A 20,482-nucleotide genomic window follows, 5' to 3' on the forward strand; every position below is an offset into this window, starting at 1 on the left:
GAAGTTTACCAGGAAAAAAAGAATCAAGTTTGTTAGGCAGATTTAAGTTGGGACCCTCTCCACTGATAAAAGGTCTAAAGCTGCCTACTGGTGTTGCTGGGTGGACTGGGAGACCTGGGCCGAGGTCTGGATCCAACCCATATCAAAGATGTCGCTGAAGGCTCTTGGTCTCCTCACGAGAAAGAATTCAAGGGCAGATGCAACACAGTGTATGAGGGGTACAAGCAGGAAAGTTTATTGAAACCAAAGAACACTCAGGATGTGAGAGACCATGGTGAGCTCAAGAGGGAGAACCATGCGTCCTGGAGTTAGGGTTTCTTTCACTGACAGTTGTTAACCAGCGGGCAGAATAGTTATTACTTGGGCCTGAAGCAGGGTCTCTTCACCGGCTCAGGGGTTTCCGGTCGTGGCGCCGCCATCTTGGGCCTGACTGGTGGGATCCGGCTTGACGCTACCCTGACCTGCCTCTGATCTTCCGCACAGTGGGCGGTGGCCTCCGCCTTGATGGCCTCGGGGTATCCCGGTAGAGCCTAAACTAACTGCCTACCCAGACGCTGGGATTAACCTTTGTCCCTCCTGGTAGAGAGGGAAGGAGGGACAGCTTTGTAAATCTACTTCCTGCTTTTAGGCGAATAAGTGGAAAGACAAAGAGCGTTTCTTCTCTCTGCTTCATCTCAAGTGCCTTCAGCTCAGAATCAACCTTACGTCAGCGTGGAATATTCTGGGATGGCCTATTAAGCTATCTTTTAATACCTAATGCTAATATTTGTATTTATTAGTACAGTATTAGGTCTATACTAATAAAAAATCTGAAATCTGCATTATATTTCTAAATGATAACACAATATTTCTAAACAAAAGTTTTAAACAAAGGAAAGCTGTCTCTTTACCATACTTTTAAGGCTCCCCCCCCCCTAATGTTCTAGATTAATGTAATTGAGCGCTTTTTCTTATATTTGTAGATATTCATATATCCCTTACAGACAATTCGAACGATCTACTCCTTTCACGTTCCATAGGCTTGATGAGGACTTTTTATAATAGTGCAGAGAAACAATAAGAAAACCATGTGGGCGTTGTAGGGAGATTGGGGGAGAGGGGACAGAGGCAAGAGGAGGGAAGGATGGTTACCAGTCCTTCCTTTAGCCTGATGACCTGCCCTTGCCTTGGCTGTATTCTGCTCCTAGCCCCCCATGGTCCCTAATCAATTTATTTGCAGCTGCAGCCCGAATCAAAGGGGACTAGGAGGCCTGATTTCTCTCATGTGGAATAAAGCAAACTGGAAGACACTGATGGCAGTGACTGCTTTTTAGAAATAATACACAAAATAAACACTGAAAACCTGTACCATTGTAAGGCAACTCATGTGCGAGTTCATTCCCCTGGGAATCACAGATAGAAACTGCACCAGGTGGCTCAGTCAGTTAAGTGCCGGACTCTTGATTTTGGCTCAAGTCATGATCCTCTGTTGTGGGATAGCACCCAGCCCTGGGATTTGCACTCATGGTGTCTGCTTGTCCCTCTCCCTCAGCAACTCCCTGGCTCTCTTCTCTCTCAAATACATAAAATCTTTAAAAAAGAAACTGCACCAGGTGAGTTTTCCCACAAAGGAAACTTTATCTGCAGCAAATAAGGAAACCACATGGAGTAACTTCCAAAACCATGACTCCCCAGGCAAGGGTGAATGGGTTCCTTTTATATAGGGTTAGGGTGAATATGTAGGAAGATGAGCCTTGTCCTTGTATGTATAGGCAGGCATAGCCTCACATGCGCCTTAAAAAACATGCCTAGACTCACATTGTGTGTTATGGAAATGAGCCTTGTGCTCCTTGGGCAGATTTTAGTATGATAATGAAGTACAGGTCACTGTAAGTCACTCCGTGGGTCACTCAGTGATCCACCCGCACAGGTCGGAGTCCTGATTAGTTCAAACTGGTCTGGATGGTCTGGTCGGTTGTTAATGCTTGAAGGGTAGGTTCACTTTCCATCACGGGATACTGCTCCTGGGGTCAGCTGCCAGAGCTAAGAGATCAGCTGGAAAGAAGAAATGTGGGACAAACATCAATGAGTACAAGCAGGTGGACAGCAAAGGTCAGGTCTTGGGGCCTAGCAGATGACATTCACTTTCCTCCTGGAGTCCATCACTTTCCTGCCAATATTCCATCTGGTAAAGGATGAGAAAACCAAATTCTCCATTGAAATTTTGGTTAAGGGGGCGCCTGGGTGGTGCAGTGGGTTAAAGCCTCTGCCTTCGGCTCAGGTCATGATCTGGGTTCTGGGATCGAGCCCCATGTCGGTCTCCTTGCTCAGTGGAGAGCCTGCTTCTTCCGCTCCCACTGCCCCTGCTTGTGTTCCCTCTCTTGCTGTGTCTTTCTGTGTCAAATAAATAAAATGAAATCTTTTAAAACAGAAAAAGAAAAAGCTTTGTATTTTTACAAAATAATATACTGTAGGTTTATAAATAAATAAATGCCTTTGGCTATCAATTTCAGAAACTATAAAGAGCCTGACCAACTTTTCAGATATCCATCCATTGCTACCTTCTATCATGACTAGTGTTATGCAAGTATCCATTAAATCAGATGAAGAGGGAGGCTACTGGTTGGTGGGAATTTTACTTATTTTTAAAGTAAAGAGAGTAAGGTCTGTAAAAGGTATGTCAATGAACTAATGTTGGGGAAATATAAGGGGAAAAATGTTTTTTTAAGATTTTACTTATTTATTTGATAAAGAGAGACATAGAGAGAGAGCTCAAGCAGGGAGAGTGGGGGAGGGAGAAAGCAGGCTTCCCTCGGAGCAGGGAGCCTGATGCGGGTCTCCGTCCAAGGACCCTGGGATCATTACGTGAGCTGAAGGCAGATGCCTAAAGACTGAGCCACCCAGGTGCCCCAAGAAAACAATTTTATTGTTCAATAAGCATAAAGCCAGAATATTAGGCTCATCACTGGCAATCTTCTAAAGAGATGGCAAAGACAAAGAAATCTCACTTTTTTTAGAACTAATCGGATACAACCCTTTACATCAGGTAGGATTTGCAATGTAGTCTCAGGTACCAGCTGAAGTTAAATTTCCTTTTCAAGAAACTGACAAATAGAGTACTGTTTTCCTTGATGATTACATTTCAAAATAAAGGAGTCAAAGATCCTTGAGGAAAGTTCCTAAATTAAGAGGCTGGCCAAAGGCTTATTTACCCATCAGAAGGATTTACATACAATTGGAAAGGAGAAGGAAATTCTGAAAGAGAAAATGGGAATAGAGGGACCTTCAGAGAAAAGTCAGTTTCTTATCTTCCATTTGTATTTGCCCTTAAAATAAATTATGCTATCCCTCCCCTCTATTAAGATATACTGATTTTGCCTCCCACTATCTGAATCAGTATTGTTTCTTCAAGCGAGTTTGGCAAGTTTTCTTTCATTGCAACATAAATGCAGAAAAAAAAATCTCAATATTTTAATGACATTTAGAAATTCTTTTTATTTACTTTATGAAATTTAAATGGAATACTTTGGAAACACTATAATGCAACATCTCTAAAAGTAAGCCATTGAAATAAAGGATAGCAAGAAAATAATTGGATAACAAGGGGATTCCATGCTAATGCTGAAAATAGTCATTAAAATTTCTCAGAATTTAAGCAATATTGTATATGCATTTATACTATATATATTTAACTAAGTATATCATTGTATTTATATTTGTTTATTATATATATTTAACTAAGTATATCATATTAAGTATATTCTTTTAATAAAGAATTTCTTAGGGGTGTCTGGACAGCTCAGTCAGTTCAGCGTCTGCCTTCAGCTGAGGTCATAATCCTGGGGTCCTGGGATTGAGCCCCATATGTGGCTCCCTGCTCAGTGGGGAGTCTGCTTCTTTCTCTGTCTGCTACTCCCCTTGCTTGTGCTCCCTCTCTGACAAATAAAATCTTAAAAAAAATTAAAAATTAAAAATTTTTTTCTTAGAAAGACCAAAGTATACTTTCTTTTCCCTGAATTTGAATTTTCTACTTGTTTGTTTATGACAAATTAATTGCTCTTGTAGTTAATGAAAGTTTTAGAAAGTTTTTAAAAATCATATTTATCTAGAAAAAAAAAACAACACTACTGAGATACATTGAAAGACCTAATATGATGGAGAGATTCAGTATTTTTCAGGTTAGGAGGGCACAATATTCCAAAGCTAATAAATTTACCATAATAAATATACAGCCAAATACTAAGATATTTTTCAATGTTTCAAATAATTATAATACTTCAGCAGTACACAGAGACTGATCAACAGAACAGTGAAAATTCAAGAAATAATTTTTTAAAGTAAACTTTTCCATATATAAACAATTAATTTCCTCAAACCAGTGGAGAAAATATATGTTATACTGATTAGCCAGCCAGTTAACTTTTTAAAAATTAATGCTCTGTACAAGAAACCAAGTCTGGATTATTATAGTTTAAAAATATTTTTAAATGGTTCTACTCATTATGAGTAAAATATAACTGTTGTTGAAAATGAAAGTTGTTAGCCCTTTGGCAGTGGAAGAGAATTTAACCATATCCCTGGAAGATCTTTAAATTCTCTATTAGCACATCGTGTTCCACTTCTAGGAAGTTAGTGTTTGGAACATACCCCCCCCCCCCCCCCGCCATAACAAGGAGAAAAACCTTTACAAAATGGTATAATCTTATGCAAATACTGTTAGTAAAAGAAAATGCATGCATGTATGTGCAGATTAAAACAGCATATTTTATTCTCTCTTTTTCAAACGTATCCTCTACAGTGTTAAAGTTGTGTCGTTTCACGAGGATGGGACAAGAGAAAAGAAACAAAGAGCCTTAGGTCTAGAGGCTACACTCGGTGAACAAAAGCGAGTGCCCTGGCAGCAGGCTGTTCCTTTCCAGATCCCCTCCTCCAACCCAGAGGGACTTCCCGCCACAGTCTTCCGGTTTTCACTCCGGTCCGCAGAGGTTACGGATAAAAAGGAGCTGCGCGGCCTGGGGGCAGTTTTGTGCTTTCACGTTCGCTGAAATGTCTGGTCGCGGCAAGGGCGGGAAGGGCCTGGGCAAGGGGGGCGCCAAGCGCCACCGCAAGGTGCTGCGCGACAACATCCAGGGCATCACCAAGCCCGCCATCCGGCGGCTGGCCCGGCGCGGCGGCGTCAAGCGCATCTCCGGCCTCATCTACGAGGAGACCCGCGGGGTGCTCAAGGTGTTCCTGGAGAACGTGATCCGCGACGCCGTCACCTACACGGAGCACGCCAAGCGCAAGACGGTCACGGCCATGGACGTGGTCTACGCGCTCAAGCGCCAGGGCCGCACCCTCTACGGCTTCGGCGGTTAAAAACCAAAGTAATCTTAGATTCTTTATATCAAAAAGGCCCTTTTTAGGGCCCCCAAGTTTTCCCTGAAAGAGCTTTAGTGCTTTTCTCCAAACGGGTCATTTCGGTAGAGCCGCTGTGGGTTTTTAGTGCCAGCAAAATGACTAGAGGCCCAGGTACTCTTGACGTTTGGCACCTGAATTATTGCTAACCAACGACGTAAGAATCGCATGTATCTGGTAGATCCTGGGTCATTAATCTAACCCAAAGTCTCAAGACTGTGGAGGTCTTAGATCTAAAGCACCGCACCCCACACTAATTTTCTGTTCTTTTGAATTTAGACCTTAATGTCAGGGTGAAGGGTATAAGCAAAGTGATAAGATCCACACAGCAGACGCCTTAAAAAATGTGTTTGGTTAAGCGGAGCTGCGGGGAGGGAGCTCTAGCATGGGTCTTGAAAACGTACTGCTCCTCTACACTGTAGGACCTAGGTACTATGCTGAAAATTTTAAATTGCTGTATTTCCCATTACAAATCACACTGCTATGGGCGTTGTACACAGCTGTATCCTTCTGTGTGTGCAGATCTAGGAGAGGCGCTGCTTAGTAAGGGGGTCTGCATATTGAACATGAAATGAGCAACTTGTGTTCCGGGGTTATTTTTGTTTTATACCCCCATACTCCACAAGTACTGAGTTCCTGTTACTCCCCATCTTCAACATTTCACTAGTGCAGACTAATTTTTTGCCAGTCCACATTTGCTAAACTAAATCTCATGTATTTAAGTTGCACTTCTCTGATTATAATAAAGTTGTTCAGTTTCTTAGAAGTTTTTTGGCTATTTTGGAGTCATGTTTAATAATGTTGGGTTTAGAGTTTCAGTAGTTTGCAAATGATGCCTGTTCATATAGGAGTTATTTCCGTCTCCCTTAATTCGCCAAAGAACTGCAGGCATAAGTAGACCAAAAAATTGAGGCTGCTTATCTCATTATTTGGGTTGAAGAGTAAGGCTTTTCTGAAATTACTGATTAACAGACTGGTCTTCCTATTTTCTTAATAAGCAATGATTGATTAACCAAAAGCCTAAAATTTGCAAGGCACTGTAATAAACAAAGGTGGAGTGAAAGAGAAGAAACCATGCCTATAAGTTAATTCAAATTTGTGCTAAATGCTTTCCTAATCTTCTGAGATAGATTTTATTTTAAATTGGCAAAATATATGTGCTGACAGCCAAGTCGACCAAGTCACAAATATTATATTCTATAACCCATACCTGTAATATTTTTAACCACTCTCTAGGTAACTAGAGAAACCATCACAGAGAAGGGGTTGCAGTCCTGGTGCAGAACTGAGAGCTTCCGACAGGTACAAGATGTGCCTCTATCCCAATCTGACCCAATTATTCCAGTCTTTCCTACAGTAGGTCTGACTGGGACTGAGAAAGTCACTTATTCTCTCACTCTGTTCACACAGATTTCGTACTGGCTCTGGAGAGCAGAATTTAGCGGCTGAAATCACAAAGTTCAGATCAATGTTCTTGTACAAATAGGCAAACTGTTGCGGACTTTAATTTGCTCAAATTATCAGAGGCACAGGATTCCACTTACTTATGTGCCCTTGTTTTTCCCCATTATACCACCTACCACTTATTAGCTCTCTAGCCACATGTGTAACAAACTAGTAAACTAGCCGCCTATCTTTTTTGTGAGCTCCAGTATTCCATTTCCTTATTCGGGAGAAAAGCGGTTTACTTGCAGACCTTCCCCCCCCCCCCCGCCCGCCCCGTCCGCCCCGCCCGCCCCGCCGATGGTCCGCCAAGGTCCCGATCCCTTGTGGGCTGGAGAGGCCAACTTTTTAAAGCTTGAGGCAACGCTGTCAACTTAATGCCCCTTCCGCCATTAGCAATTGCCTGGGACAGGAGATGGCTGCTGAGCAACAAGGCGGATTTTGGTTAATCAGTGGGGACTGAATTTACTAATACATAAACGCAAATTGCAACTACAACGGAGAAAGGCCACAAGACCCAGGCTGTTAGGATTTAAACAGGAAGCCACTCTCGCACAGAACCAAAGGATACACTTTCACGCCAGAGACAGGAATTCTTTGCGCTCACACACAGCACACACTTGCGTTAATGTCCTTTAAGGGCGACAGACGCCGCGCGGTACATCTGGTTCCTTCCGGCCAAAGGCAGTTAAAGAGCACAGCGCGCGTTACTCAGAGCAATGGAATCCGCATAACCGCCCCGGGGTAACTGCCTGGAAATGAAGCCTCGATCCCGGCCGAGTATTTCCAGCTCTCTTACCGAAAACTTAGTGGCTCTGAAAAGAGCCTTTGGGTTAAGTTTAAATATGCTTACTTAGCGAGGTTACTTGGCGCTGGTGTACTTGGTGACGGCCTTGGTGCCCTCGGACACGGCGTGCTTGGCCAGCTCCCCGGGCAGCAGCAGGCGCACGGCCGTCTGGATCTCCCTGGACGTGATGGTCGAGCGCTTGTTGTAGTGCGCCAGGCGGGACGCCTCGCCCGCGATGCGCTCGAAGATGTCGTTGACGAACGAGTTCATGATGCCCATGGCCTTGGACGAGATGCCGGTGTCGGGGTGCACCTGCTTCAGCACCTTGTACACGTACACCGAGTAGCTCTCCTTGCGGCTGCGCTTGCGCTTCTTGCCGTCCTTCTTCTGCGCCTTGGTCACCGCCTTCTTGGAGCCCTTCTTCGGGGCCGGCGCCGACTTGGCGGGTTCAGGCATGGTTCGGAAAATATGCCAAAAACGCTCAAGGTAAAAAGAAAAACGGAAAAAAGAATGTGAGCCCAGTGCGACTAGTCCCTTTTATACAGAAACCTTATGCAAATAAGGTGTAAATTACAGTCCCGTGTCTGATTGGTGGCCATTCAAGGCAACGTCAGAAGTTAGTTCTGCCCAATGAGAATGCAAGGATCCCAGAACTGCACTTCCATTGGTTAAGAAGAAGCTGCAATCTTAACCAATGAGAAACCTCCTTTTTCGCGCTCAACGGGGGTTATAAAGAGTGCTCGGGTGGCGCTTGAACTTCGGCAGTTCCTCCCAGTGTGGTTGAGTTCGCGATGTCCGGACGCGGGAAGCAGGGCGGCAAGGCGCGCGCCAAGGCTAAGACACGCTCGTCGCGGGCGGGTCTGCAGTTCCCGGTGGGCCGCGTGCACCGCCTGCTCCGCAAGGGCAACTACTCGGAGCGGGTCGGGGCCGGCGCGCCCGTGTACCTGGCGGCCGTGCTCGAGTACCTGACGGCCGAGATCCTGGAGCTGGCGGGCAACGCGGCGCGCGACAACAAGAAGACGCGCATCATCCCGCGCCACCTGCAGCTGGCCATCCGCAACGACGAGGAGCTCAACAAGCTGCTGGGCCGCGTCACCATCGCGCAGGGCGGCGTGCTGCCCAACATCCAGGCCGTGCTGCTGCCCAAGAAGACCGAGAGCCACCACAAAACCAAATAAGGAGGAGCAAGGTTAGGGACATTGAAAACCAAAGGCTCTTTTCAGAGCCACCTACCATTTCAAAGAAAAAGCTGATACACTTGACCTGCACTCTCGTTTTGTGGGGGGGGGAGTAATCCCATCAAGTGTTTTAGGAGGAGGAACCCGACTGATAATCCTACAAGTAGTCACACCTATAGGAAGGCCAGGGTGAAAAGTTGGCTATATAATTATAAAAGGAACCAAACGGGCAAGTCCCTGAGCCCATTTTAGTGAGGGTCTTACCAATTACTGGTTTTAAGCGGCCAAAAGTAAAGTAAAGCTAGAATGCATTGACTATTTTCCCAGGACAACAAGCAATTTGAGTATAGTAGAGTTCTCAGAAAGGACAGCTTGACTTAAGCTTGACTTCATTTTCACCAGATGTTGGGATTGTTCGTGGCCATTTCCATTTTCTTTAGGATTTCACTCTGAAGGGAGTTAGTCTGATATTGATTAAAGATACACAACATACTGAAGCCCACTTTAGTAAATCCTTGGTCCTATTTATTTGGAACACATGTATTTGCTTAATTCACTCAGCTCAGGACACAACAGTGGGTGCAATCTAGAATATATCTGCCTCTGGGAGCTACTTCCAGGCAGCGGAGACCAAAAAAACATAAATAGGTAAGGTGATAGGTAAGTATCCTATGAAGAAAAGAGAGAAGCTATAGAGCATAATGGGAACTCCTACTTTAGATAAAGGGTAACTGATCAGAGACCTACATAAATCAAAAGAGACGAGCCAGGTAGGTATTCGGGGAGAATTCCAAGTAGACGGAACTGAAAAGGCCTTAAGACAGAAAGCTTGTGGAAACAGCCTGCAGGCCCTGAAGGCTATGATGGAAAAGCAGGAGGTGGCAGCACAATATAGGACTTTGTAGGGTGTGTAAATTAATGTGTATGAGTGATCAGAAACAATAGCACTCCTGAGCTCTGAGTTAATAAATTTGATAATACAAATCAACTAGATGTGAAAATCTATGGACTCCAACCCATTTAAAAAACAAGCAAAAAGATACTAAAAGTAAAACTAACTTTATCATATGGTTCACAAACGAAGAGTTAGGAGCTCACACTTTATACTTCAATACACACAGATTTATTTGCTACTGAATGGAGGGGAGAAAATTTCCTCTGTCCGAGTTCCTTCTAGCAGGACTAAGAATTAATTTGATGAAACGGGTTAACAGGAGAAAAAAAGTTTTATAATGTGTATGGAGAGGTCCAGTAATGAATTTGACACCTGAAAGAATGATCAAAGCAGGCAGTTTTTATATATTTTAAACAAAGAGAAAAAAAATTGTGAGGATTTGACAGGATAAAGAAAACAGATGTTTGGGAGCCTGGATTAGTTAGGAATTCTAATTAAAAGTTGGGTTGAAGTAGTAGATTAGTAAAGAAGTAACAAAGTTTGTTTTTACAGCTTTCTTGGCTCTCAATTTCCTGTCTCTGGTGATAAGGATATCTTTTACATCTCAGCCCTGGGAGGGTGACTTGAATAGAAGAGATTTATTTCCTGCTTTCGGTGTGATGTCCCTGCGCCTGCTGTTTTTCAAGTAGCTCCCATTCAGGATAATCACTGTGCCATTGTGATACACTTTAGGACAGCCTGTCCTGGGCCCCTACACTACTCCTAGTCTTTGTGTGCAGAAGCCCTATTGAATAAAACAAGAGTCAAATGCAGGAGACCCGGGAAAAAGATGGTAGCATAGCCACACAGGTCATGTCCTCTGGGAGCAGATGCCCAGATGAAGTTTGGGGCACAAAATGTGATGAGGGGCCAACAGCTGTGAACGGAGGAAGAGGAACAAGGATGGGACAGAAGAGGAAGGCAGACTGTGCTACAAGGCAGACAAATGTGGGAGCTCTGACGCCTGGGTTGCCTATCAGTGATGCCCCATGCCAGGCAAAAACTCCCCTGGGCCAGTCTTTATAGCCTCATTTTGCTCTGTCTGGACTGTGGGCTGCCATGGACAAGGATGTGACCTGGAGTGGGACAAAGCCGGAGGGAGCTCAGCGGCTGCCCAGCTCCAGACCACAGTCACTCTGCAGCTGGGCTGCAAGTCTTTCCTGGCAGGGGGGCGAGGGGGGGGGGGTGGACTCTGGACATTTTTATGCCTCTGACATACATTAACATGAATATAAGTATCAAAGTTATGTCAACTATGGTATTTGAAAAACTTACTTTTTACTACTTTCACTGGGGAATTCAAAAGGGATGTGTTTTCTTTTTAGAGAAATGATAAAATCTACAGACTTTCTGAAAATCTTATCCTTGCAAATGGAAGGTGACATAAAACAATTGTAAAGACTCCGAGAGGAGCTTCCTTCCACTGGCCGGCTCTCGTTCTCCAGATGCTGCAAATCACTTCACGTATCCACAACCGGGAAAAAATCCAGCTTTGCAGCATTAGGTGAAAGCTCCGAAACGAATAGTTGAGGCCCAGACGAGAGGAGAGTGAGCCATTAAAGAGAGGTTTTAAGGGCAGAATCCCCATGATGAGATTTGAGATTAGCACTCTTATAAGAAGAGACCAGAACACCTTCCCCCGCCCCCGCCCCCGCCCACAAACAAATCACGTGAGCACACGGGGAGATGGGGACGCCTACAAGCCAGGAGACAGGTCCTGAGCAGACACTGAATCTGCCCGCACCTTGGTCTTGTACTTCCCAGACTCCGGAACTGTGAGAAATAACGGAGTGGCTGGGTGAACTGGGGAGACCCTGGGCCCTAGGGCCCCGACTCAGGCAAACCCAAAGGAGTCCACGAAAGGGTCTCTTTCTTGTGCTGAGGAGGAGTTCAAGGACAGACATGTACACAGGGGACACGTGACAGAAGCCAGAAGTTTATCACAGCGAAAAGTTACACTCTCGAGATATGGGAGCAGGCGGCTCAAGAGGGAAAGAGAGAGCTGTGTCCCTCAGAGACTGGGTTTCTGTCTTTTTTGGACAGTTGTTAACGAGGAGGCAGAATAATCATTACTGGGAGCCGGAAGCAGGGTTTCTTCGCCGGCTCAGGGGTTTCCGGTCGTGGCGCCGCCATCTTGGGCGTGTCTGGTGGGATCCGGCTTCTCGCGGACGCTGCCGGGAGGGCTCCTGACCTTCCCCACAGCCGGCGGTGGCCTCCTCCTTGCTGGCCTCCAGGCATCCACTTTGAGCCTCACTATCTGCTTTAACATTTGTTATTTAAGCCATCCGGCCTATGGTACTTGTCATACCCTCCAACTGAGTAAGACAAGAAAGTGCAGCGTTGTTTCTTTAATCCGAATCTCAATTTGTAAGAGATAAATCTGTAAATCAGGGTATTATCTACCCCAACACACAGCCCACACATAACTGCCTTCTCTTAACTATCTGGTCTTACATACTTTGGTCTAAAGTGTGCAAAACTTGGGTGAGGTTGTTCAAAAGAAGCTGTCGGAAGATTTTAGCAGGAGTATCACTATCAGATTTGCACTAACAAATACAAAATGAGAAAGCATAAAACTAGACTTAATTATTCAAGTAATGTTTACAGTAGCAGATTCCTGAATATGGGGACCATAGTTAATACATACTTTTTCCCATGTTCGATTCCTTACCCCCTCATCTTCATACCTATTACTAGATGGAGCTGTTGTAATATACACTGGGGATAAGGAACAACTGTAAGGTCAAATCTAATATTGAATATCAAATCAAATCAAATATTTGTACCCCAAAGTAACTGCATGATTCAGGTAATTAATAAGGATAGAATCTCAGGAATGCTTGTGGTTATGGATAATGAGGACGCTTGACTAAGGACAAAAGAATATAACGTTATACTAGGCTGACATCTTTGACAGGGCTTCACTTACCAGGGAACCTCAGTCCCAGGTATGCTAGTCTAAGCACCTGATAGGAGTTCTGATTATTTACAGGAATGCCTGACTGATACCTAGATCCACAATTGGCCATGAATATATGAATTTAAGATCTGAAGCCTTCCCTGGAATAATACGAAGGGAAATACCAAAAGAACTCTGAGGGTAAAATTGCTTGTGCAAATAAATATTATTTGACCTATCCAAAGCCAGCCTTCTTCTCATGGTAGAATTGCTAAACTCATTGATATTTTTGTGGAGAGATCATTGTATCTCCTACTTTGTTTGCTCAAAAAGTTTACGAATTAATAAAATTATCCGACCAGAACTAGAAAGCATTGTCAGGGATCGGCCTGTCGGATTTGGTCCGGTATCACTGCTGAATAAATCAGGAGGCTCCTGGAACATACTAGTCAGTCTCCAACATATCCTTTCAGTAGATCAGTTTACGTAAAGAGATAACATTAGAGTTTTTCCATCTCTCTCCCTGGGGGAAGGAGTATGGTGTTACAGTGGTCATTTCGCCCCACTCCACCCTCAAGAACTAACCCAGCACTGTTGTCAGAAGCAACTAGAAATCACAGTGAGCTGCCTCTCTTCCCCCAGTGAATCAGGTAGGACAGTGTGGTGGTACCTGGTTTCCGCATCTGATCAAGCCTGCTGTAATCTACTCTTTGTCTTTTACTACCCAACCAGCGTTTGCACCAAGTGGAGAGAAGTAGAAAGTTTAAGTTTGCAGAAAAGATCTAGAATTCAGAATTCAGCTGCAGACATACTCGATGGGAAATGTCTATGAGACACACCCAGGGAATGGGGAGGGTCCAACCAAGAGGCTGAACATCACCTTTGGAGCTGGGGGGAGAGGTCTTGGCTGAAACCCCGGAGTGTGGGTACAACCAGATCTAATCCCCCAAGGAAGTGAGAGAAGGTAGAGAACGAGACCGAGATTTGAGGACTTGGAAAGCATGAAGCATTTTGGCTCTGCTGAGAAGCGTTATCCGGTCAGCTGTCCAGGTACTTCTGAGCTCCCTTGCTTGCATTTTTTTATGGATCTTCAAAATGCCACAGGCGGCCCTAACCCGAGCATCCCCGTCCACACACAATAAAACCAGGCTTCTGTGTTTGGCCACCGGCTGCTGAGAGACGTTGCTTTCATAAAGCGTGGAATTGCATCTGTGCCCATCATTCATTCTGCGGCCAAGCGATATTTTCGCAGAAATAAAGGTGGGGTTGGCTGGGGTGGTGGGGGAAGGGGGGTGCGTCCCGTGGGGCTTCCAGGCCGCACCAGCAGCCCGCGCTCCTCTCCCGGTTCCGGCCGCCCGGGAAGGCCCGAGAGAGAGGCCCCGAGGCGGCTGGAGCCCGGGCGGGCAGCGCGGACTGCGGGCTGAGGCTGGCCCCGCCTCCCGGAGTCCGGGCCTCCAGCAGGTGCGCGCCTCGGGTCCCGGCGACCCCCTTCGGCAGGACGGCCCGCCAAGCTGACCCGTCCTGCCCCGGATGGGACCCGGGCAGGTTCCCCTCGCGGCCGCGCCTCTCCAGCCGGGGGCCAGGGGTCGGAGGCCGGAGCATTTGGAAACGCCGCGCGGCTGGGAGAGGCCGGGAGGGCGGTGGGTTCGTGCGGTCTCGAAGCCCGGGCGGGGACCCCCGGCATCGGACAGGTCCATGCGGGCAAACTCACTTCTTCTCCGCTTGGGTTTGCCCGTCCGCAGCGCAGCCCTGGGCGGCGGAGGAGGACACGGCAGCCCCCCGGGGGGCAGCTCGGAGGAAGCCCTCAGGACCCGCAGGTGGCTTCCGAGCGCCGATGCAGGTGCTCCTGGGCGGGAGGCCGGAGGGCCCGCAGCGGGCGGCTCCCGGTGGCGCGCCGTGATCGTATAGTGGTTAGTACTCTGCGTTGTGGCCGCAGCAACCTCGGTTCGAATCCGAGTCACGGCAGGGCTCGCGGGCTCCCCTGCGCGACCCCCCTTTTTCCAGCGCGCGTCTCCCGAAGCCGAGGTGCCCTTCACCCCCTGCCCCGCCTCTGGCGTGTGTCTCTCTGTTTTGGGGCTTCTCCCCCCAGCCATTCCCAAGTCGCACAGCTCTGGAGACACCGGCTGGAAGTCCCAAGAAGAAACAGGTAATAAAAATAAACCTGGGAATCTTTTCCTTTTAACCGCGAGGGAATAACTGCCGGAGCTGATTCTGGCGATCTTTCCCAGCGCACGAAGGCCTGATTCTGCATCGCACGTGCCAGGTTCGTGGCGGGACCAGGGAGGAGAAATTGTGAACCTCTGGAGAAAATGGGTAGAACTTTTGGGGGAAAACATTATGGCTCAGAAGCCTATCTAACCTTTCCAGCTTCCAGAGCTATTTAGAAAGGGGCTGGTGGACCGGGAAAGGTGGGTATAGGGGATACCCCGCCTTGCAGATTTTGAAGGCTCCACAAATACTGTCTTCTGTCTTCTTTCTCATATTTTTAGCAGCTTATTAAGAACTTTCAGCATGAAGATCAATTTCCAAAAGGCTTCCCTTCTGTAGGCTGGACTAGCCGCCATTGCTTCCCCGGTGGTCTGACACAGATCCTGAAATGCCCAAGCAAACCTTCAGAGACATTGAGCCAGGGCCCAAGTGTCTTACACTTTGGACGTCATCCCTCTGGTGGCCCCAGCGGTTTCACTCCACTCATCGTGTCATCCTTGGTCACCGGTATCACCTCTGCCCTTTCGTGTGTGTTCTTTCTCCTCGGTTTTCCATGGGCAAGGACAGGAATCAAGTACATATTGACCCAGAAGGACCAGTTTCTATCAATTCTTTTGCCACCAGTGAACAAGGAAAGTCTGATTTAGAACAGAGACAAATCCCTGAATCTTGGAGTTCTCTAGAACACATTTCCTTCCACTTCTTACTGGCCTGAGGAGCAGGAGGAAGTCAGTGACCAAGGCCCGGAGGCTACCTCTTCCTAAGAGGGTTAGGATCCTAAATCTGGCACTGAATTCACCTATAGCGCCCGGTGAGTGAGGGGCTGAGGCAGACCAGCACTCTGGATTTGCTCAAAAAGGAGAGAGCTCGCTTGACATGTACCCAGTAGTACTCAGCGCCAAGCACATGTCTATATTTCATATATATTATGCAGCTTGGAATAAGCATCAGCAAATCTGGTATAAACTGAGCAGGGGAATTACATGAGAAAAACTTTGCATTTTCCAGGTATCCTTTTATGAATGCACGAAGAGTGATCTGGGATCCTCCTGCACAAGCTGCTAGTGACCTTTGCCCAGAGAAAGCTGCCCTCCTCTGTGGAACTCGTGATCTGGTGTCTACACTTCTCTGTGCCTCATCATCGTCATGTCTTACGGAATGTTAATGAGAATTACCAGTTTTTGCAGCTGTTCTAAAGACTTAAGGGCCTAAAATGCAGGATGGCACTAGTTCACGGGGGCACAAACCAAAAACACGATCAAATAAGCCATTGTTAAAAAGAATAAGAAATCGCATTGCTACTTCTATGGAAGAAGTCTCTGTGCAGCGGTGAGATTGTAATCATGGGCACAAAACTCAGCATCTTTTTTAAATGACTGCCATCTTGGGCTGTTTTGATGGTGATGTGCTTATTTTCACATGGCTGGCAGAGTTTTGCCCATCCTCCGGATTAAGGCTTATTCCAGGATTTCAGCTAGTCTGTTTATGAAGCTGATCATGGCCGAAATGTTTGCCATAATAGGCTATCAATATGGGGAAGGCACAGAGAGAGAGGTCTTGGAGAAAGGGAGATGGTAGAAAGAATGGCCACAAGTCAGGGAACCAGGAAAAGGACAGATTTACGTTCAAGGAACTTTCTTTTAATATGAGCAGAAATCCCAAGGGAGCAGGCCAAGCCAGGGGCCTGGGGGACTCATTTCTCCCCAGTACCGCCATCTGTCTATACTCGGACCATCCTTGTATCTCCTTTACACCAGCATGGCTGCTCCTATTTTGGAAAGCTTTTCAACAGGAGAAACGAGGGGCTTTTCCTCCAGGACCTCACAAAGAACCTCAGTCCAGAAAGCTTGAGAAGTATAAATGGGGGTAAGCCAGGAGGCGAGCAGGAGCTCCCAGCTCCCAGCAATGGTAATCAAGCCGCCCTTCACTTGGTTAAGGAATAAAAACTTGGATCTTAACCTCCAGGGGCGCATCCTTACTGCTCTGTGTCCTCCAGCCTCCATAGTCTTCCTTCCAAGTGTGAGGCCCAGGGCAGACTCCTATGGGCAGAGGCTGGAAAAGGAGCAGGTCAAGTACAGCAATCTTAACGAGAAGAGACAGAAAGTGTGACTCACGTGATTTCTGCCTCTTGGCTCTTGGTAGACCCGTGGCTGAGGGTTTCTGGCAGTTCCTCCACTGCTTTCGCCAAAATATCTAAAATCTTTGCTTTTCACCTTTTAGCCTGTGATCCACCAATAACTCATTTTTATGTATAAAGTATGGATTTTGTTCCCAAATATGGATAATTGAGTCTGCAATACTTAAAGTTAATAGTTGACCTTGCCCTCTGCCCTGCCCTGCCACCTCGGTCCGACACAGGGTTTCAGTATTTGCTTTGGTCCATATTGTGCCATCCATTCTGTTTCACGGGTTTAGTTATACACTTCTGCAAAAATGCCATATATATTCGCTGTTATCCTTTGGACCCCTGTAATACTTACAAGGGAAAGCAGTTCTACCGTCTTTTTCTTCTTTTTAAAAATGATTTAGCTTGCCAAAGCTCTCTACTCCTTCCCCGTATTAGAATCTGTTGGAGGGCACCTGGGTGGCTCAGTGGGTTAAGCCGCTGCCTTCGGCTCAGGTCATGATCTCGGGATCCTGGGATCGAGTCCTGGGATCGAGTCCGCGTCGGGCTCTGCTCAGCAGGGAGACTGCTTCCCTTCCTCTCTCTCTCTGCCTGCCTCTCCATCTACTTGTGATTTCTCTCTGTCAAATAAATAAATAAAATCTTTAGAATCTGTTGGAATTCTGATCGAACCCTCACTTAATATATATTATAATTATAAAGAAACTTTGCATGTTTATTTTATAAAGCTCTAGCTCTCATAAATACGGTGTCTCTCTATATTTACTTGAGCAGTTTCTGGCCTTCCATAACATTTTATAACTCTTCCTGTGTAAATATTATACATAATTTGTCAGACTGTTCCTTAGGTATAATTTCTCAAGCCTTATTTTCTGTAGGCTTCAGAATGAAAATTACAAACAGTAACTAGCAAATGTGTTAAACTCATTTATTGATCTTAAACACTTACCGATTCTCTGTTTTCTCTGTAGATACCGTATCATTTGCATCCAAGAGTTCCTTATTTATTCCTTTTCCTTCCTTATCTATTCCTTCCCAGTTTTAAATCGTCCTCACAGACTACAAACACTCCTCCCACCTGGAGTGAGGAATGTTATTTTTATCAGCACCGTTTTCAGCAGATCTTGTCATTTCGGCCCCAAATTCATCCCCCAGTTACAGATATTTCATTTGGGGCTGTCTACCCGCATCCGAGGTGCTCTCCACTTCCCACCTTCTCGAATTTGTCTTCCCCAGATGTTCCTGACATATAGTCTGGCTCCCTCAAAGCTGTGAACACACCAGGCTCCCGTCACCTTGGCCTCTCCCTCGCTCCTCTCCTGTAATGCATTTTTAGCTCGTATTCTCTGTTTCCAGTCTCCCTACCTCTCATTTTTACAGAGATCCCAGGGAAGGGGGTACTACAGGTAAATCGTACAAGGCAAGGTACATCTGAAAATGTCTCTCTTTTACATTCCTACGCGATGGATACTCAGATTTCACAGAGAACCTAGGGCAGACTTCAGCTTCTTTAAGATTGAAAACCACTGCTTTGTGGTCTTCTAGCTTCTGGTGTCAACCTTGACAAGTCCAGGTTGTTCTGCTAACAGATCTTTTTGTGACTTGTGTTTTTCTTCCCTCTCTAGAAGATTCTATGTTCCTTCCTGTTTCATCAGTAGTCAAGGATCAGACTATTTTTCTCCATTTGACTGAATATTCAGTGATCCCCGACTGCCTAGAATTTTTCATTTGTTTTTAGGATTCTGATATGTACCTGATTTTTTGAGGTTTATCTTCCTTGCATTTTCCCTATTGTTTACTTTAGAAGTAGTGTTATTTAGCTATTACACATCCTCGTCTTTTCCTCCACTATAATTTTTTTCTCTCCTTCAGCACTATGTTTTTGCTTGATGTTCCAGAATACCGCACATTTTCTGATCTACTTGTTGAATTTTTTGCTTCCGATCACGTATTTTTGTTTTACAGAAGCCTCTTTCCTTGTGTAGAGAGATACACCTGTTGCTTCCCTCTTCATGCTCTGTCCCACCTCTCTGAGTACATCCGTTTATTCTCAGCCTTGTTCCAACCACGTAGCCCTTATTCCTCAAGTTGCTTTTTGTTTCTGTGGTTTCAGTGCCTTTCTGTCATATAGTCTAAAAATCTGTGACAATTCTGACTTTTCCCTTCTAAGCTAAGATCAGGATACTGGAAAGGTGACTGGCAACTCGGACCCGTTGATGGCACGGGTGCCCCGGGAGGGGAAGTGGCACTGAAGTAGGCCGGGAAGGCTCAGTGTGTGTTGGCCCGGTTTTCCGCGCAGAACCGCAGGCCCTGGCCGCGTGCAGCGCCCCCAGGCCGGGCACCTGGGCTGGGTCCCGATCCCAGGCTCAGGCTGCACCTGCTCACCCTTACCCAATCCCCTCGCCCGGGTGGACAATCGTAGGAATTCCTGCAGGTGAGCCGCTCGCTGTCTCGGCGAGCAGATCTGTTTCTGGAGCCCGCAGGCTTCCCTGTGACCTTCGGGGCGTCTGGACGTGACAGGAGCAAGACAATTTTTCTGCGACGACCTGATGCTCCGCTCCTGCCGCTGAGCGGCGCAGGAAGGTGCGTCTCCGGAACGATCCGTAAGTCTGTTTCTGTCAGCACTCCCAGAAAGCCTTTACTTGGGGGAAAAAAAAAGAGAGAGAGAGAGAAGAAAAAGAAAAGAAAACGCACCGAAAATAAAACCTAAAACAAACCTGCTGTGCCTTCGAGCCGGGGCAGAAAAGGAAGAGCTGCCGTTACTGGTTCCACTGGGGATCGAACCCAGGACCTTCTGCGTGTAAAGCAGACGTGATAACCACTACACTATGGAACCGCAAGCTGACGAACGCCTACTTGGCCCCATATACAAAAGCTTCTGGACAACCACGTCGAAAAAAATTCTTAATTACCCAGTCGAGGGACAGGTGACTCTATTTAAACACGGGGAATCTTCAACTGCGTCCCGGGAGCGTCTCCCTGGCGCAGCGGCTGGAAATAGCCAGTAAAGCCATCTGTGAGCGCGCGAGGAAAACTTCGGCAAAACCGCGTTCTCGATGCGTGCCCCCTTCGAGCCCTCGCCGACTGCCCGGTACTCACCTCTTCTTTCCCAGGCCGCCCACGCCTACCGGGTGCCACGCCCGGTGCAGGTGCTGCGGGTTAAAACCCCGCGGGTGCGCACTTTACCCCGGAAGTCCCGGCAAAGCCGCGGGGCGGCCGCATCTTTAGGTCCCGGACAGCACACGCCGAGAGCGCAGCACTGTCCCGGGCTCCCTTTATTTGGCCCTGGGTCAGAGCTCAGGATATTAATGCATCAGGATGGGACACAAATACGTGTTTTCAACTCTTGGGGTTCAGAGCATGCCACCCCCAAAATATGCGTCTCTGGCATATTGATAATTTTGAGTTAAAGGCACTGAAAAACCAGCAGGTGGAAGAAAGAGCACTCTGGACCTTCCTTTTTCTTCCTGAAAGCGGCGGATAGAGTACCCCGTGGAAGGAGCCCCTCCCTGTCCCGGGAGGAAGGAAGGCT

General features: G+C 46.7%; 3 protein-coding genes and 2 non-coding genes across 6 annotated transcripts; 3 read left to right on the forward strand and 2 right to left on the reverse strand.

The window, feature by feature from the left end:
* Nucleotides 1–212: 212 nt before the first annotated feature.
* LOC132017676 (histone H2B type 1-K) lies at nt 213–8,098 on the reverse strand. Of its 2 annotated transcripts, none has more exons than XM_059399611.1 (2): nt 7,673–8,098; nt 213–2,034 (listed from the first exon to the last, which is right to left on the reverse strand). In XM_059399611.1, exon 1 carries the CDS (start codon nt 8,060–8,062, stop codon nt 7,682–7,684), a length of 381 nt encoding a protein of 126 aa, XP_059255594.1. In that variant the 5' UTR covers nt 8,063–8,098; the 3' UTR covers nt 213–2,034; nt 7,673–7,681. The 2 variants fall into 2 exon arrangements, with proteins under 2 accessions (XP_059255594.1, XP_059255595.1); XM_059399612.1 differs by lacking the exon at nt 213–2,034 and adding an exon at nt 5,159–5,240.
* On the forward strand, nt 4,791–6,051 carry LOC132017677 (histone H4). The gene has a single exon (XM_059399613.1). It carries the CDS (start codon nt 5,026–5,028, stop codon nt 5,335–5,337), a length of 312 nt encoding a protein of 103 aa, XP_059255596.1. The 5' UTR covers nt 4,791–5,025; the 3' UTR covers nt 5,338–6,051.
* Nucleotides 8,099–8,364: 266 nt separating the features above from the next.
* On the forward strand, nt 8,365–8,802 carry LOC132017159 (histone H2A type 1-H-like). Its single transcript, XM_059398962.1, has one exon. The coding sequence runs from the start codon at nt 8,398–8,400 to the stop codon at nt 8,782–8,784; it is 387 nt and encodes a 128-aa protein (XP_059254945.1). The 5' UTR covers nt 8,365–8,397; the 3' UTR covers nt 8,785–8,802.
* Nucleotides 8,803–14,510: 5,708 nt separating this feature from the next.
* On the forward strand, nt 14,511–14,582 carry TRNAH-GUG (transfer RNA histidin (anticodon GUG)). Its single transcript has one exon. It is a non-coding gene; the product is annotated as a tRNA-His (tRNA).
* A 5,131-nt stretch (nt 14,583–19,713) lies between these two features.
* On the reverse strand, nt 19,714–19,786 carry TRNAV-UAC (transfer RNA valine (anticodon UAC)). Its single transcript has one exon. It is a non-coding gene; the product is annotated as a tRNA-Val (tRNA).
* Between the last annotated feature and the right edge of the window lie 696 nt (nt 19,787–20,482).

This window comes from Mustela nigripes, chromosome 5 (assembly GCF_022355385.1).
Source record: "Mustela nigripes isolate SB6536 chromosome 5, MUSNIG.SB6536, whole genome shotgun sequence".
NCBI lineage: Eukaryota > Metazoa > Chordata > Mammalia > Carnivora > Mustelidae > Mustela > Mustela nigripes.